Genomic DNA, 16,694 nt, shown 5'->3' on the forward strand with positions numbered 1-16,694 from the left:
GAGGCACGCCCGGCGGGTTACTGCAGGTCAGTAGGAACCACCCGCAACCTCAGCAGGGGACTAAAACCCTCACCGGCCGCACTGCGGCACAGCCTGGCTGCCCTGGGGCCGTGATGCCGCAGGCTCCGTCCGGGGCAGGCGGCCCTCTGGGGGCGTGTTGGTGACAGGGCTCTGACAGCCCTTCCCCCTCCTCCCCTGGCCCAGGTGGCTCTCCTACCTCCTGCTCTTCATCCTGGACCTGCTCATCTGCCTCATCGCCTGCCTGGGGCTGGCCAAGCGCTCCAGGTGTCTCCTCGTCGCGTGAGTACCTGCCTCTGCCCCAGGAGCGCTCTGCCGCTGCAGCCCCACCCCCCAGCTTTGGGAAGGGACCTGGGGACCCGCCCTGCCCCATGCCCCATGCCTGCTTCCTTTGGGCTGGCACAGGGACCCTGGCACACCTGCCGGCCCAGCCAGGCTGCACCACAGAGAGCTGCTCTGCCCGGGGTCAACAGGCTGCGCCCTTGCAGGGCAGTGGCTCAACAGCCGGCGCGCTGGTCGGTGGGGCCGGTTCTCTGAGCAGCCGGCGCTGGGGGGAACCGAGCAGGTGGACGAGGGTCCGAGGCCTCCTGGATTCCATGGTCGCTGCTGTCTGAGTGGGGATGGGGCCGGCCGGGGAGCAGGCAAAGGCCAGAGCCCGACGGCAGTAGCAGCCGTTTTGCCAGCCTGCTCCACAGCTGAACATTGAGGGGGCTGCTGCTCGGGGTCACAGGCTGACGGCGAATAGGCCAAGCGGGTGACTGGCTCCTGCCCTCAGGTCCAAAACGGGGGCGTTGGCCTGCTGCCCCTTCAGCACCCACAGGCTCCTCTGCAGCCATCCTGCGCTGAGCCCGGCCTGGCAGGTCGTCCTAGGAGCAGGGGCAAGCAGCTCCCTGGGGGCTGGGAGTTACCGTGTGCCAAGGGTCCGGCACTGCTCTGCCCCACTGCCTAGAATTGCAAGGGTTTGGTGGGATGAGCCGCAGGAGGAGGGCAGAGGGTCAGCGGTCCTGGCCCCTCCACCCACAGGCCCCCTCCCCATGGCAGGCGATGGGGTTTTGTGTCTCCTGGAGCCCCGCAGGCTTCCGCTGTCCCCACACTGCACCAGGGCAGGTTGCATCACTTCTCTGCTGCTCCTGGAAGGCCCTGGCGCAGCTCAGGGGTCCAGGGAATCGAACCCAGGCCCTGAGGCAGCAGCACACAGGGCCTGCCCAGACCAGCCTCTGGCCCCTCCGCTCTGATACTGCTCCCAGCTCTGGCAGCGCACACAGAGCCAGGGCTGCTGCAGCCTGGGCCTCGCCCACGCTCTGCGCGGATGCTGAGCACAAGCTGCGAGTGCTCTGTGCTGCTCCTGAATCCGGACCCGGCCCACGCTGGGAGGCAGGTCCTGGCCAGGACCAAGAGGGGAGCAGCGTCTCTCTGCAGCCCAGCGCTCGCCGCCTGCCCCGGCTGGGCCCTGGGAGCTGACCGCTCTCCTTTCTGCCGCAGGATGCTGTGCTGTGGGCTGGTGACGCTCGTCCTCAGCTGGGCCTCGCTGGCGGTGGACGCCTCCGCGGCCGTGGTGAGTGCGAAGGGGCCGAGCGGCTGGCTGCCTGCCGGAGCCGGGGACTGGGAATTAGCAGGAGTTCAAGGCCTGAGTCCCCCGAGGAGCCGGAGTAGCCACTTGTCCCAACTGTGCCACCGGTGCTCAGAGCCCGGTCCCCGGGGTTGCAAGCTGGGCCACATCCCCTGGGCTTCGCGTGGGCGCAGAGCTTGGAGATGGGCCGTGGCGCTTGCTGGGGGTTTCTCCCCTGCGGAACCCGCCCCCGGCCCTTGGCGGTGTCTGTGCTCCTGTGGCAGCTGGCGCTAACGGCGCGGTCCTGAGGCTGGTCGCGGCAGAAGGGGGCGCTCGTGCCGGGCACGGACCCTGGTGCACAGGTGGGGGAGCTGCTGTCAGAGCACGTGTGTAAACAGCACCCAGCTCCGTGTGGCTGAGCGAGGCCAGAGGAATCGGGCGTCCGCTGGGCGGGGCAGGAGGCTGCGGATCTGGCCCCCGTTTTGGGGTGCAGGGGGAGCTGACGGGGCAGCGCATCTCCTCGCTGCCTGCTCTGCCCAGCCTGGCTTGTTCCTGAGAGGCTGGGCAGCCCTGTGAACCGTGTCCTCCGCTTGCTGCAGGGCACCAGTGACTTCTGCGTGGCCCCGGACAAGTTCATCCTGAACCTCACGCAGGGCGAGCTCAGTGCAGGTGAGGGAACGGCCTGGGGAGCTGGGTGGGTGCAGCTCCGGGCGAGCGGGGCAGGAGGCAGGGCTGTGTAACCGTGGCGGCTGGCCGGGGGCCCAGTGTTCACCCACTGCCCCTGGCTCTGGCCGTGGCTTCCCTTGGACGCTCCAGTGGGTTGGCCCCAACGGCCCCGCCCAGGGCCCCAGCCTGGTGCAAGCTGCTGCTCAGACCCCAGCCGGAGCGGAGCGGAAGCCAGGAGCACATTGCGGCCTGGCCTGGCCCCATGCTGGCCGCGGCAGAGCCGCCCATCCCCGTCTCCTCCGGACGGTGCAGTGCAGTGAACGGCCCTCGTGGTGAAGGCTGCTTGGCGGAGCTGCTGCTTTCCCTGCTCCGGTGCCGTGGGGCTGCCTCGGGCCCTGCTTGGGGAGGGCAGGAGCGCGCTCTCGGCCGGGGGTGGAAGATGCCCCTGAGTTTCCCAACGTCTCCCCTTGTGCTTGCGTTGCAGAAGTGGTTCACTACTACCTGTACTGCAGCCAGAGCCTGGGCAACCCCTTCCAGCAGGTATGGATCCCACGCAGCACCGCGCACCTGGGCAGTCGCCCTGCCGGGCCTGCCGCGGGGTGGGGGGAAAGCGGCTGGCTCTGCCCAGCCCAGGTGGGAGAGGGTTGGTGGGAGCCCAGAGTCTCCTACGGGGATTGGGGCAGGCGGGGGGCGTGGCTCCCTCCCGCTAGCCGCAGGTGCCTGGTTGGAGACGGGCGGGGGCGGGGGCGCGTTAATTCCTGCTGCTGACGCCTGCTGAATTCCGCCAGGGATGGGGTCACTCCTGGCTTTGTGTTCCCGATGCCCGGCACTCTAGAGCTCCAAGCGCTGCCAGGGCGGGTCCGCGTAGGTGCCTTTGGGTGGAGGAAGCGACGTATCGGGTGCTCGTTCCGGGCTTGGCACGGGCAGAGCTGGGGCCGGCTCTGGGGCTGGCGGGGTGTCGCTCCCGAGAGCTAGCGCCGGCATGGGCCCGCTCTTCCTGCGTGTGGCCTGGCCAGTGCTGTGGAGATAGGTCTTGTTTTCTGCCTTGCAGGCCCTGACCATCTACCAGCGCTCGCTCACCACCATGCAGATTCAGATCCAGGGCCTGATGCAGTTTGCAGTGCCTCTCTTCCGCACGGCCGAGGTACGGCGGGGCCCCGCCGGGCAGTCAGAGCCGGGGTGCTGGTAGCGCCCGGAGAGGGAGGCTGTTCTGTGCTTTCTCGTTCCCGGAACCAAAACCTGTCCCGGTGCCTCTGCCCCGCGGTGCGCGCCGCCCAGCGCTCAGCCCCCAGCCTGCCTGCGTCCTCCCTGCCCAGTGCCTGCCTGCTGGGCCGGGAGGCGGGGGCGGGGACGAGGGAGACATGCTCGCCCCCGCATTAAACTCTGCAGCCGAGGCCGGGACAAGCCCGGGGCGCCTGGAATGCCCGAGGCGTGGGGGCTGGAAGCCCAGCTGCAGCCAGGCCTGGGAGTCCCCTCCCCAAGCCCCATACATGCGGCATCCCCAGCCAGCCTGCGCAGGGGAGAACCAGCGCTCCCCAGCCCGACCTGTGGCACGCACCAGCCCCTGCTCACCCCTGGTCGTCCCTGCCTGTGCTGCCAGCTGGCCTCAGCACCCCGCCTCGCCCCCTCTCTGCTGCAGAAAGACCTGCTCGGAATCCAGCAGCTGCTGAATGCGTCCGAGACCAGCCTGCACCAGCTGACAGCCTTGCTGGACTGCCGGGGCCTGCACAAGGTGGGGCTTTCCCTCCCATGGGGCGGCTCACCCCAGAGCTGGCACCGGGCCTCTTGCTGGCCCAGTGGGAGTCATGGGGGAAGGAGCAAGCCAGCCTGGTGTCTCCCTGCTGCAGGATTACCTGGATGGGCTGATGGGCGTCTGTTATGACGGGATAGAAGGTTTGCTCTACCTGGCCTTGTTCTCCCTGCTGGCCGCCATGTCCTTCTCCACGCTCATCTGTGCCATGCCGCGGGCCTGGAAGCACTTGGCAGGCAGGTGAGGCCAGTCCCGGGGGCGCTGTTGGGGGCCGGGAGGGGTCGTTGAGTTCCCCACTGCTCTGGACAGCCGGGCTGTTGGCTTGCTTGTAGCTAGCCGGGCACTGCTTGGGAGTGGGAGCGGGAGCCCCGAGAGGGTGGGTGAGCTGGCTCAGGGCTCTGCCCCTCAGGCTGGCCTGGAACAAACCTTAGCGGGTAGCTCGACTCAGTTAGCAAAGGCTGGAGACAGCTCGGGTTCTGGGTCAGGCTTCTGAGGGTACAGCTGGGGCTCCCCTCACGGCAAGTGGAGACAACTGGCTGCCCCACTGTGCGGTAACTGCCAAGCATTACACCTCCCTCCGCGCCCTAGCAGCTGGCTGGCTGAGCCGCCCGGCCCTGGCACGCTGGCTGGCTCTGGCTCCTGGTGAATCCCGGAGAGCCTCTCCGGCCCTTCCAGAAGCAGCAATGCCAAGTCCCGTCTCTTGGCTGGTCCCTTCCCCCAAAGAGGCGGCGTCTGGTTGCTGTGGCTTTGGTGCCCGCGTTCTCCTCCTCTTCGTGGGCCCTGCTGTCCCCAGTGAGGCCTGGGGAGGCAGGAGCAAGTCTGGTTTGAGGTCTTGATATTCACGGAGCAGGCCTGGGTTCAGAACCGAGCTCACCCTGGGTTCAGGCTCCCTGACTGCGGTCTTACTGCAGCACCGGTGCTGAGACTGTGCAGTGAGGGGTCCCTTTACCACCCCGGGGGCTGCCGCACAGGCCAGCTTTCCTAAGCCACGGCGCCAGCGTCACGAGCGGGCGACTGACGGGCCTCCCCGCCCTGCCCTTCCTTCCAGGGATCGGGCCTACGACGACATTGACGAGGAAGACCCCTTCAACCCGCAGGCCCGTCGCATGGCCAGCCACAACCCCACCCGCGGGCAGCTCCGCAGCTTCTGCAGCTACAGCAGCAGCCTGGGCAGCCAGACCAGCCTGCAGCCGCCGGGCCAGGCCATCTCCAATGCCCCGGTGTCCGAGTACATGTAAGGCTGCCCGTCCCAGCGTTTCGGCTTGCCAGGAGAGAGCTGAATGCCAAATTAGCAGAGCACCCGCCACCGGCAGCATGCGTGTCTATGGGTGGTGGGACTCCACTCGTGGATGGAAGAAGAGAGAGGGAGCTTTTGCTGGGAGCCCTGCCAGGGCACGGAGGTGGCTCTCACCATGGCAGGGCTGATGCTTACGGAATGGGCGTGCAGCTCCTTAAGTCAGGGCAACTGGGCGTACGCAGCTGCTCCAGCCCTACCCTGGCGAGTCAGCAGTGGGGCTGATGGCCCGAAGCAGCACCAGGGCTCTGCTGGGAGGGGATCCTTCAAGCATCAACAGACGGAAGCTCCCTCCTGCTCCTCCCCGGGGGGAGAGAACGCTCCGGCTCAGAACGACGCTGGTGCGAAGACCGGGTGCTCTTCGTCCCTCCTTCCCTGGGCAAAGTTCGGTGCCTGGGGGTTGTCCTTGAGCAGGGAACTAACTGCAGCCGTGGAGGGGTGGATCCTGTGCCCTGCTTGGCTGTTCTAGGGCGAGTCACTTCACCTCGTTGCCCTGTAACCCCCAGTAACGCAGAGAAGGGCCTGAGGAGAGGTGGGGTGTCGCCGTGTGAGAAGCTCTTTCTAGCCGTGGGCCGCGAGAAAACAGCAAGATCTCAGTACTCCCCACAGCCATCCATGAGTGGTGAAGATGTTCTCGGCCCCGTTTTTTGTTGGCTTTCATAGAATCCTGGGGCTGGGCGGGACCTCAGGGGGTCATCGAGTCCAGCCCCCTGCCCAAAGTAGGGTCAACCCCAACTAAACCGTCCCAGCCAGGGCCTTGTCAAGCCGGGACTTAAAAACCTCTAGGGATGGAGATTCCACCACCTCTCTGGGCAACGCATTCCAGTGCTTCCCCACCCGCCTGGGGAAGTAGCGTTTCCTAATATCCAACCTGCACCTCCCCCTCTGTAACTTCAGGCCATTGCTCCTTGTTCTGCCATCTGTCACCACTGAGAACAGCCTCTCTCCATCCTCCTTAGAGCCCCTCTACAGGAAGTTGAAGGCCGCGATCATCAAATCGCCCCTCACGTGTCTCTTCTACAAACTAAATAACCCCAGATCCCTCAGCTGCTCCTCATAGGTCATGTGCTCCAGCCGTCTCATCACTTCCATTTCCCTCTGCTGGACCCTCTCCAGTGCGTCCACATCCTTTCTGTACTGGGGGTCCACAACTGGATGTAATACTCCAGCTGTGGCCTCACCAGTGCTGAAAGCAGTCGCAGAGCCTCTGGGCCAGTCCAATGTTTGCAGAGGGCTGGGGGTGTCCCCTACCTCCATCCATGTGGAGATGCAGTGTCCTGCTCCATGACTGTCCTCCCATCCAAGGAATGAGGGAAGTGGCATCCTTGCCGCAGGTGCTCTCAGTGAGAAAAGCGCTGGAAAAGGCCCATTCAGCAGATCTGTCCTCCCAGGGTGGTGCTCAGTCAGCTTGTGGTTTCCCTCTCTGAAAGGCTCTCGCTCCATCTCCCCGCAGGAACCAGGCGGCACTGTTTGGTGGAAACCCGCGCTATGAAAACGTCCCGTTGATTGGAAGAGGCTCTCCTCCCCCTACGGTACGATGGGCGTCTGAAGCCAAGTCGTTTTTATAACAGGGCCTCTCTCTGCTCTCTGTGTTTGTTGTTTTAATTGTGTTGCCGAGTGACGAGGGATCATTCCACTTCATCAGAAACCAAAGGGCTTCATTTGCTGAGCTAGCAACAACTCGTGAGCAATCCCTCTTGCTCTTAGGCAGTCATGTCCTTTGGAACACGGTACCTCCAGCAATGATAGTTCCCAGCCTGGAATCAGCACCTGTTGGAAATGTCATGCTGGGACAGGAAGACCCGCCTTTTGGAGGTGGGACTTCTTGATACGCCACTTGAGCAGAAAATGGCTCACGAAAAAGCAGGTGACTTGTGACCTACAGCTCTACAGATACATCACGTTATGACCCTGTTGGCTTCATTTTATCATATCTTGTTGTGACCTTGTGCTTCGGTGCCATATTTAAAAGCACATTCCTCCATATCTAACTCATTAACAAACTTCTCTAATCACTGTTGGCTTCTCTGGGGGCTGGGAGGGGACGACAGCCGTATGTTCTAACCCTCTCAGAAGAACAGCTGCAGTTCTGTTCCATTTGCTTTGGTTCTGTTGTTTGTATTTTTTTATATTTCTCCCAAGACTTTTTTTTTAAATGTATTTCACTGTAACCAAAACCTGCATTTACGTGGAGTGTTTGGCTTAATGTTCTTTAAACCCATCTTGCCTGTTAACGTTTGCTTTGTTTTTGCATCAACTCTTCTGGAGCTATGTTGCCCATCAAGAGTAAGTTTTTGGGGGTTTTTTTTGTTTTTTTTTTCTGTTTGGGGTGGTCATTTTGTTCCCCTAATAATGTCCATCGTTCAGCTGCTCTGATTTCCTTCCTTCCGTCTGTGTATTTTCTTTGTATGTTCTTGGCTTTCCTTGGAACAGAAGTGGGAAGCCGTTGATTGTGGATGCTCTGGAGGCAAACCCAGATGTTCTGCATCTCACCACCAGCCCAAAGCCTGAATCCACCCGGATTATGTGGAGGGCTCCCAGGGCTCCTCTTGACTCATTGGAGTTCTTCAGTACATCACTCCTGTGCTCCTGCCTCAGGAGGGGAAACTGACTAGAACCATAACAGAGAGGAAGCCGTGCTAGTCTATACACTATCAAAACAAAAAGCAGTCAAGGAGCACTTTAAAGACTAGCAAAATAGTTTATTAGGTGAGCTTTCGTGGGACACGAAAGCTCACCTGATAAACTGTTTTGCTAGTCTTTAAAGTGCTACTTGACTGCTTTTTGTTTTGACTAGAACCAGTGATTGAAACTGATCCGTGGGCTGTTTGGAAAAGGCCCATCAAAATGCCCTTTCCACAGAAAAGGGGGATGCTGTTCCCCTCAAAATATCCACCTCTTTCTGCCTTAGTAATCTGCTCCCAGCCCCATCTGCGTGAATGTGACGAGAAGCCGGGGTGAGCGCTGACCCCGGCTGGAGTAGATCTAGCTAGAGGAGGTGACGGTAACACTGGGAAGGAATTTATAGACAATAACTGAGTACCTGATTCTCTTTGCCTGGCCAATCTTCTGCAGAGCTGCTTCTGGGAATGAATATGCAGTATCTGGGCGTGGCCCTTCGCAGTGAGCTACAGCTTCCATTGTTGGACTAGCTCAGCTGTAGTTGCTGTTTACGTCGTGCTCTAGATGCATAGGGGGATCTGGCACCTGCCCCAGAGGGGTTTGCAGTCAGCGGGTGAGAGCTCGTGCTCAGCAGTATTGGCATGGCTGACGTGCTGAAATGCAGGCCAGTCATTCAAGCTTGCCCAAAGGGGCCCCTGATGGCCCTGCCCAGGCAGGTGGCTCTTGCATGGTGGCCACGGTTGCCCCAAGGAGAGGTGGGGCCGCAGAATGCTGTTGGACAGGCCTGCCCAGGGCCCCGGAATACGCCTGCTGACTCGCTGCAGAGGCTGCTGTGTAGTGGCTTATTTGGGGTTTGCAAATCAGGACTAAGCTGAGACCCGCTGAACTCATTTTACCCTCGGAGCCTGTCTCCAAGATTTGACCCCAGAGCTCCAGAGTGCATGAGCCTTTCGAGGATTGCTAGAAATCATTACACTCCAGCTTCAAGGGCATCCCTCTTTCATTAACCTGCTATGCACTGGTTGCTTCCCCCCACCCTCCCTTGAAGATGATGGCCATTTAGTCCACGAAATCCCATTAGCTCCTTGCATCTCTCTCTGCAACCAGTCCCCCTGGACCTGGCCCTCTGTCAGGGTAACCTGGGTTATGGCTAGGCCATTGTGCCCAGCTGTGAGTGGGAAGGAAAGGACCACAGTGCAGTGCAGGCTGGGGGGCAGCCGGTTGCAGTGTCTTGCGTAGGAAACGTTATCAGGCGAAAAGCTGGAGCGGCGCCAGTTCGGGAGGCTGTACTCTGGCTACGTACAACACACAGCTGGCAAGTCCATGCTGGGAGGAGAGACTCGTGTGCCTAGATTAATTCAAGCCCACGCCCCTCCCGGCCCTTTGCCTTCTCCGCTCTGAACGGTCTAATTTAAAGCCCCAAGGAGTAACCAGCTCTGAATGATCTTCCCAAGTGCCTCAGCTCGGTGGGGACTTTTTGCCCTCCCCGTCTCCCCTTTAAAGTAAAAGGCTCGGGAGAATTTCCTTCTGCTTTAGTGCGGGGGTGGGAATTTCTTGAGGCTCTCTGCACTTAGCACCTCCCATCTGCCCAGAGCAGCCAGCTCCGGTCCCCTCGGTTCTGGGGTGACTGCTCCCGTCCTGCTGCGAGGTTAGCATGGGTGAGAGATGCCCAGGTGGGCCTAGCTCAGGTGCAAGCAGCCATGTTGCAAAGCCCTGCCTGAGTCAGCGTCCTCGCTGGTGCCACGCTCCTCCCCGTGCATCCTGAGGGCTTTGGGGTTGTTCCGACGTTCTCTGTGCTGCGGTGAGCTAAGCCCTTCTGATCGGTTCACAGCGAGGGGTGGGAGATATTGTCTATCCTGGCAAAAGAGGGAATTGTGGGAAGGCACCAGAGTGCTATAAGCACTCGCGTGGCTTAACCTGTATCCACACTGGGTCACCGGTGCGGGTGTTAGCCCCAGACCATCCAGCTAGCCTGGGTTGGAAGCACCAGTGCATATGGGCTCAGAGCATTTTGCCTGTGAATGGACGTGGGCAGCACCTGAGTATGCCTGCAGTGAAGACAGACCTGGGGGATGGCTGGAGGTGTTCAGAGCAGGGTTGATTTACCTTCTCCCGCTGCCGGCTTCATCCTACTGGAACTAGAAGTGGGAGCAGACCCATCTGCTGCAGCCTGGCCCTGGAGTGCTGCCGGAAGGGTGCTCCATGGGGATGGGGCTCTCTAGCTGGATTGGAACAATCCCAGTTAGTGGCAGGAGAGGCCTCCCCCACCTCCATCCTTCCCAGCCACCCTGCTCCCCGGGCTGCCAGGGGTGGGGCTACTCCATCCCCGCTGCAGCACCCGTCTCCCGTGGTCCTGTGGGGCTGGAGTAAGCCCTTGCCCATAGCGGCTAGGGGTTTGCTCCAGCCTGTACTGCTTACACTTTAATGTCCCTATTTGCAAGCGGGGGTTGATGGCGGCCACCATCCTAGCAGGCACCCTTTGCCCTCCAACCTGCCAGGGTCCAAATCATGCCTGGGAGGTATGAAAACCAAGCACACAGTCAGGGCAGAATTACTGTCAGGAGTGACAGTTCCTCAGTTTTTCAATCACAAAAGCTTTTGTACTCGTCTTTAAGGCCCCATCGCCTCAGTGCAGTTAGTAGGTGAACGTAAATGGACCGACCGGGGCTGCTCGCTGCCGTCACAATAAAATAACAGTAGAGCAGAAAACTTTAAAATCAATTCTCTTTCCATTTACCATGGCCTGTGAGCTACGTAAACCAGCTGCTCCTTGTCTCTCCTCGGCCGTCAAAATGTCTAATAATGCAGGGGACTAGAATTGTTAATTACTAAAGGGCTGTTTGATGACTGAGAACCCACATCCAGCTGTTGTTGAGTCTTGTGGGGTTTCTTATGGCTTAAACAACTGGAGGGAAAATGTTGAAGTTTTTGAATTTGGGTTTAGAATTTCCCTGCTGTATTTTCCACTCAGTTTCCGAGCTAGGCCCTGAAAATCAGAAAACAAATGTGACTAATCTCATTTCGCTGTCCCAGCAGAGTGACAGAGAGGCCCTGGAATTGGTGTAAGATCAGATATTGCAGACAAAAATAAAATTTTGTTGTTTTACAAATAACGCTTTAGATTTTGCTCCACCGAGGAGAGGAAACTTGTCCTCTTTAACATGGAAATCTGATTTGATAAATAAAGGACTGACTTCCAAAAATTAAAGTGCAGCGACTCCCCAGAGTCCACTAAGGACTTCAATTTGGCTATAGAGTCTGTGTGGAAGTTGCCCAGATATTCTGGTGAGGGGCGGCAGTGTAATTTAATACCCTAAGAGAGGTTTGCAACCAAAGCCTATAGCTACTATCTTGGGATCATAAGCGGGCATTTCCATGTTCCCGCAGGGGAGCCTGTGCTAGTGTGCAGTTTGCCTGGTTAGATACTGTAGGCAGAACGTATTGCTTAATCCCGCTCTTCTCTTCCACAGTACTCTCCCAGCATGCGAGCCACGTACCTTTCCGTCAACAACGAGCACATAAGACATTATGGCAATGAATTTCCAGCCTAACGCGTTCTCTCCCAGAGCAACTTCCAGGCGATGAAAACACAAACAGCGTTTCTGCAACAGAAACCAAAGGCAACTGGGACGCACGTGAAACCAAAAGGCCTCTGGCTGAAAAAGAGAAGGGACAGGAGCTGACAGGAGAGATCTGGAAATGGTTCTGGCTGCCAAATTGCAGGTCAAAAGCTGATGGTTGCTGGAAGCCCAGAGCATGTTCCGTGCGCTCTGGAGATCCTTCCTGCATCTTCTGGCAGCTTTTGCTCATGCGTAGTCTTCCTCTCTGACGTGCACATGGGATTGTGCCCACGGCCCCCGTCTTCCGAACTAACTCCCCTCACGCCCTTTGTTTGCAACACGGTTTTCCTCTCCCTGCAGCCCCAGCGTGGAGCAGGGATTCCAGCTGGCTTGTGGTGAGCAGGCGAGGTGCTGTTGCCTCTCTGTCTCCCCATCGTGGAGGGGCCAAATGAGACTGTTGTTTCTATCTTGACAGCAGTTTGAAGACTGAACCGCTTGGTGCCCAGGGGGTGGGTTTCTCTTTGCGTCTATCAGCACCAGACTGGGGTTATTTCATGTCACTGCAGAGCCTTTGGCCGCCCTCCTTTTATAACTGATGATGTGAGTAACAAGACCAGTACACTGTCCAAATACACAGAACACGGGCACATCCGCTGTTGGGCAGCGGTGAAGTGGAGACGTGCTTCCAACGGTTATAGCACAGCAATAACAGCCACTAGTGAGTCCAGCTTCCTTCTGAGGATCCCTGCGGGTGGGCTTTTTCCCCACACGGGGCTTTTTCCCCACACGCTCTGTAGCACCTGTTTTGGTGTGGCCCATACCAGACCTCCACACTGCCCCTCACCTGTCCTGAGTCCTTTGGCTACTGGAATAGGCCAGGATGGTCTCAGGTATTAGACACTTGAGAATAAGAAGAAGAACTATTTGTCCTTGAACTCTTTTTTCTTTTTTGCTGGTACCTTTTTTCCACCAGTGGTTTTATCAACTATCCAAAGAACAGACACCCACAGAGCACGCGTTCTTTTTTTCTTTTTTTTTTTTTTTTGCCTTTTTTTAAAGGTTTTTTTGTTTGGTTTTTTAAAGGGCTTTTTTAATAAAAAATCTTTTGCAGGTTTTGCAACTTTTTTTGGCACTGTTTTTTTTGGGTTTTTCCCCCCACCCCAGGGGCTGGCTTAAAAAAATAATTTTTAGGGGGGAAAAACCCAGTCCCAGGATAATTTTAGGACTTGCATGAGACTCTGCATCTGGTTGATGCCCTTTACTCCTGCTGCTCAGCATGGAGCATGCCAGCCACTTTTGTCCCATGGAAGACTGGATCTGAGCCTTGCGTGTGCTGGGGAAGGGGAGCTCTGTCTCCACAGCAGTTAACTGGTGTTGGCAGCAAGCGGTAGGTGACGCTTTTAATTCTGAGCAGCATGGACTGGCTTTTTCCTGAGACGACGTTAGCTAAACAGTGCTATGAACTAAACCCTACGGAGGACTCTCAGGAGAACTCCCCTGTTCGCTCTTGTTAGCTGCATAGTCTGTAACACAGCTGTTGCCAATGCTATTTTCTCCGCAGGATAGACGAGAGACCGGTTTTCTCCTCTCCCATCTGTAGTAACAGAAAATTACAGGTTCACCCTTTGCCTTCCTCTTCTCTTCTCCTTTGGGACAGGACAGAACACCTAGTCAGCCCTGATGGGTGGGAACTAGCTTCTGGCTTCAGGGGATTCAGAGGATCAAAAGAGATTTCTACCCACTGGATCCTTCTGGGTGTAGCCTTCCTACCATGGTTAGATACTGCTCTCGTGTTTGCATTGAAATCACTGAGGTTGCATCTGCTCACCCCAGAACTGAATTTGAGCCGCGGTTCCTCCAGGGCTGTGGGCTGCGATCCCTGACAAGACCGTGCTCTCAGACAGGAAGCAAAGCTACCCTGCAGCCACCACCTCAGAACAGAGCAATTGGTCCAGGGTTCCTTTTACACAAGCACAAGAAACATGAGGCGCTCTTAACCCGGGATCTTGCCATGTTGGTTGGATGGCACCGGCCCAGCCTGCCCTGCTGATGGTGAGCTATCCTTCCACACCACTTTCTGTTCCTCTTAGCCTAACACTGGGTGCAGTGCTAACGCTGGACAGGCTCCCCCCTCTCCTCCACTTTCCAGAGCTGCCCTCCCAGGCACGGAGATGCCTCATGGAAGTTTTGTTACTGGTGTCTTTTAAAGATAACTGTACATATCATGCACCATAAAGTTGTTTATACATCCATGTTATGCGTGACTAGGCTTAGGGTATGGTTGAAAATCCTCAATTTTGCTTTTAATGTAACAGTACTGGTAGAAGAGCTGTTTTTAACCGCATGTGAACTAACCTCATTCTGACTCCCTTGGAGGAATTGGGAGTCCTGCTTGATCTGTGTACACCCTCCGGGTAGGAGACAATAAAAACTTGAACTAAACATTTATTTGCTGTTGGTCCTTATTAGAGCAGGATGATATCTGGCAATGGTTTCCTTGACTGGTATAGGCGAGGCTTCAGCGTAACCTAGCCTGGTCTCGTCCAAAGCCGGATGCACATTTTGCAGCCAGCGGCGAGAGCAGGGAGGGTTTGTGCATGTGCTGAATTGAGCATTTTATCTGCAACGTTCAAGCTGTCTTTTGATTGGGCACAGGTCGTGCTATGGCTTCCACTCCCTGACTGAACGAGTGTCACTTATAATCCGGTTTCCGCCATAAATGCTCCCTACTCTGTGTGGATTACTTAAATACTGAGCTGCCCTCGTCCTGTAGGGCTATTAAAAACATTCCCAAATCTGTGGATTTGAACTTGGCTGTCTGCCAGTGAACTGCAATGTTCATTTCAAAACTTCCCTTTTCTGCAAGTGTTCACACCAGCAAAATGACTTGCTAGAGTATTTTCAGGAAGTGAATAAAAGGAGCACAAATGCAACAAACAAGTTATTTTAAAAAAAAAGTGTGTTTTGTTTTCCAATACTTAAGTGCCTAGCTCTAATTGCTTAATTTGAGCACACAAGGGAGTTCTTTCAGATATAAGGATGCTAGGTCCCAGCTATGTGAGATAGGCAGGAGCGCCACCTTACGGCATAAATTGTTTGTGCAATATTAGAAGCTCAGAATTGAACACCTCAGCAGTAGAGTAGTAACAGAGAGGGAGCCGTGCTAGTCTACGTACTATCAAAACAAAAAGCAGTCAAGTAGCACTTTATAGACTAGCAAAATAATTTATTAGGTGAGCTCTTGTGGGAGAGACCCACTTCTTCAGACCACAGCCATACCAGAACAGACTCAATATTTAAGGCACAGAAAACCAAAAACAGTGATCAAGGAGGACAAATCATTTTCTTCTGATCAAGGTGACCAAATCAGAGAGTGGGGGGGGGATAAAGGTGAAGAATTAGATTAGATTTGCATACTTGGCTTAATCTACTTCTTGATTCCCCCCCGGCCCACTCTCTGATTTGCTCACCTTGATCATTTTCTTCTGATTTGTCCTTGATTACTGTTTTTGGTTCTCTGTGCCTTAAATATTGAGTCTGTTCTGGTCTGGCTATGGTCTGAAGAAGTGGGTCTGTCCCATGAAAGCTCATCACCTAATAAATTATTTTGTTAGTCTTTAAAGTGCTACTTGACTACTTTTCTCAGCAGTAGAGGTTGCTCTTAATGTTGAACAAAACATTAGTACTTTAACACAGTACTGTATTGTTTGCTTTTTTCTCTCTGCTGCTGCCTGATTGTGTAATTCCAGTACCAAATAAGGTGTGTGGTTGGCCAGTCAGTTCCTAGCTCTGAAGTACTACTACAGATGGATAAAGCACAATGGATTTAATTTGCATTAAATTAAAAACACGCGGGCCACGCTCCCACAACTCTGGCTGCAGTCGATATCCTCTAACTCGTGCTCAGAACCCTCTTGTGCACTGTAAGTGTTTCATTTTAAAATTGTATTAGACAAATGCTGGTATCTGAGGTTACTAATCTAGGTTTGTAAAAGATGGAAATGCCACCACTTGTCATGATTGTTACCAAGGTTGGTTTTTAAGGCCCAGACATCAAACTTTGTTTTTATTGCTGCTGACAAAAATGGCTGTAAGCTCCAGAATGTGGGATCCAGGGAGCAGTTTACAACACAGGTATGTGCTGAACCTCAACGGTGACCTAGTTGTCTAAGGACTGCTCTGTCTCTCTGGATAATTTGATTCCTATCTGCTGGATGTGCCAGCAACCCTGGCTGTCACAATGCTAGGCTTTGTGTGGTAATCTTAAATGGGCAGAGGCTACAGTCCATGCCTTCCACAGGCATTTGTCAGATCTGTAGTCTGTCTGCTTCATGATCTTCTCTGACCATGACCAGCACCAGGTGATTCAAAGGAATGTGCTCAAAACCCTGTAAAATGTAGTTAAGATAATCTGCCTGTAAAGGAACTCTCCTCCGCCAAAGTCCAGAAGCATAAAAATTCTTATTCTAGCAAAATCTTTTTAATTGGAACTCTGGATGTTCCTGTTACCCATATAAATGTCTAGTTCCTCTATGAATTTGGCTAAATTGTTGGCTTGAACACACACAGCCGGTGACTTCCATGGTCTAACTTCTTGCATTATTTCCTTTCTCTGTAAGGTGCAGCCTGGCAATCAGATGTTAACAGGTGATCGCTGCTGACTTGTGGGAGTTCTGTACAGGTCGTGGAAAAGTTCTGTAGCCCATTTTGTCTGTTTTAGACAATTTTGAGTAACAGGATTTAAGGTTTTTATTTCATGGAATATTCAGAGGTGGGGAAATTTCTTTTTTTTCCCCACGTACACCTCATAAAAGGGAGGGCCACAATAAATTTTGGAGCTGGGGGACAGCTGTCTTGTCCGAATGCTTGCGGACAACACATATATCTCCTTGAGCTGTTAAAATCTATTTTAGCAACATCCCTGGTGGCAGGTGAATTGACTGTCCTAGCTTATTAAGGGTAGCAGGGGAGGTCAGCATTCCCCATCTTCCTCCTCTCGTATCCCAGGATTTTTTCAGTGACTCATGCTTTTACTGAATGGCTTCCACCGCCATCTACTTCTCATGCTGAGCTCTCATTATGTATTCTGCTCCCTCGGTCCCTGCAGGAGTGTTTGGAAGTAAGCTGCCGGCCGCTGTTGGGTGTTTTGATAGCGGAATGAGGCTGTTTATAACTGCTGGCAGCAGCACACAGCTGCGGGGTCACTTAATGCTGTAATAAATCTTTCATATTAAA

The 16,694-nt window shown here is 55.4% G+C and overlaps 1 protein-coding gene across 1 annotated transcript in view; it reads left to right on the plus strand.

Annotated features, from left to right (window-relative positions):
- Positions 1 to 13,889, plus strand: part of TTYH2 (tweety family member 2) — a 36,614-nt gene extending 22,725 nt beyond the window's left edge. The window contains exons 5-14 of the mRNA XM_075014330.1: positions 205 to 300; positions 1,501 to 1,573; positions 2,167 to 2,236; positions 2,718 to 2,773; positions 3,285 to 3,377; positions 3,873 to 3,965; positions 4,081 to 4,223; positions 5,032 to 5,217; positions 6,731 to 6,809; positions 11,370 to 13,889. Coding sequence (XP_074870431.1) covers positions 205 to 300; positions 1,501 to 1,573; positions 2,167 to 2,236; positions 2,718 to 2,773; positions 3,285 to 3,377; positions 3,873 to 3,965; positions 4,081 to 4,223; positions 5,032 to 5,217; positions 6,731 to 6,809; positions 11,370 to 11,450 — 970 coding nt within the window. The 3' untranslated portion in view covers positions 11,451 to 13,889. The remainder of the gene's footprint in view (positions 1 to 204; positions 301 to 1,500; positions 1,574 to 2,166; positions 2,237 to 2,717; positions 2,774 to 3,284; positions 3,378 to 3,872; positions 3,966 to 4,080; positions 4,224 to 5,031; positions 5,218 to 6,730; positions 6,810 to 11,369) is intronic.
- Positions 13,890 to 16,694: the final 2,805 nt, after the last annotated feature.

The sequence above is a fragment of the Carettochelys insculpta genome, chromosome 20 (genome assembly GCF_033958435.1).
Source record: "Carettochelys insculpta isolate YL-2023 chromosome 20, ASM3395843v1, whole genome shotgun sequence".
In the NCBI taxonomy this organism is placed as follows: domain Eukaryota; kingdom Metazoa; phylum Chordata; order Testudines; family Carettochelyidae; genus Carettochelys; species Carettochelys insculpta.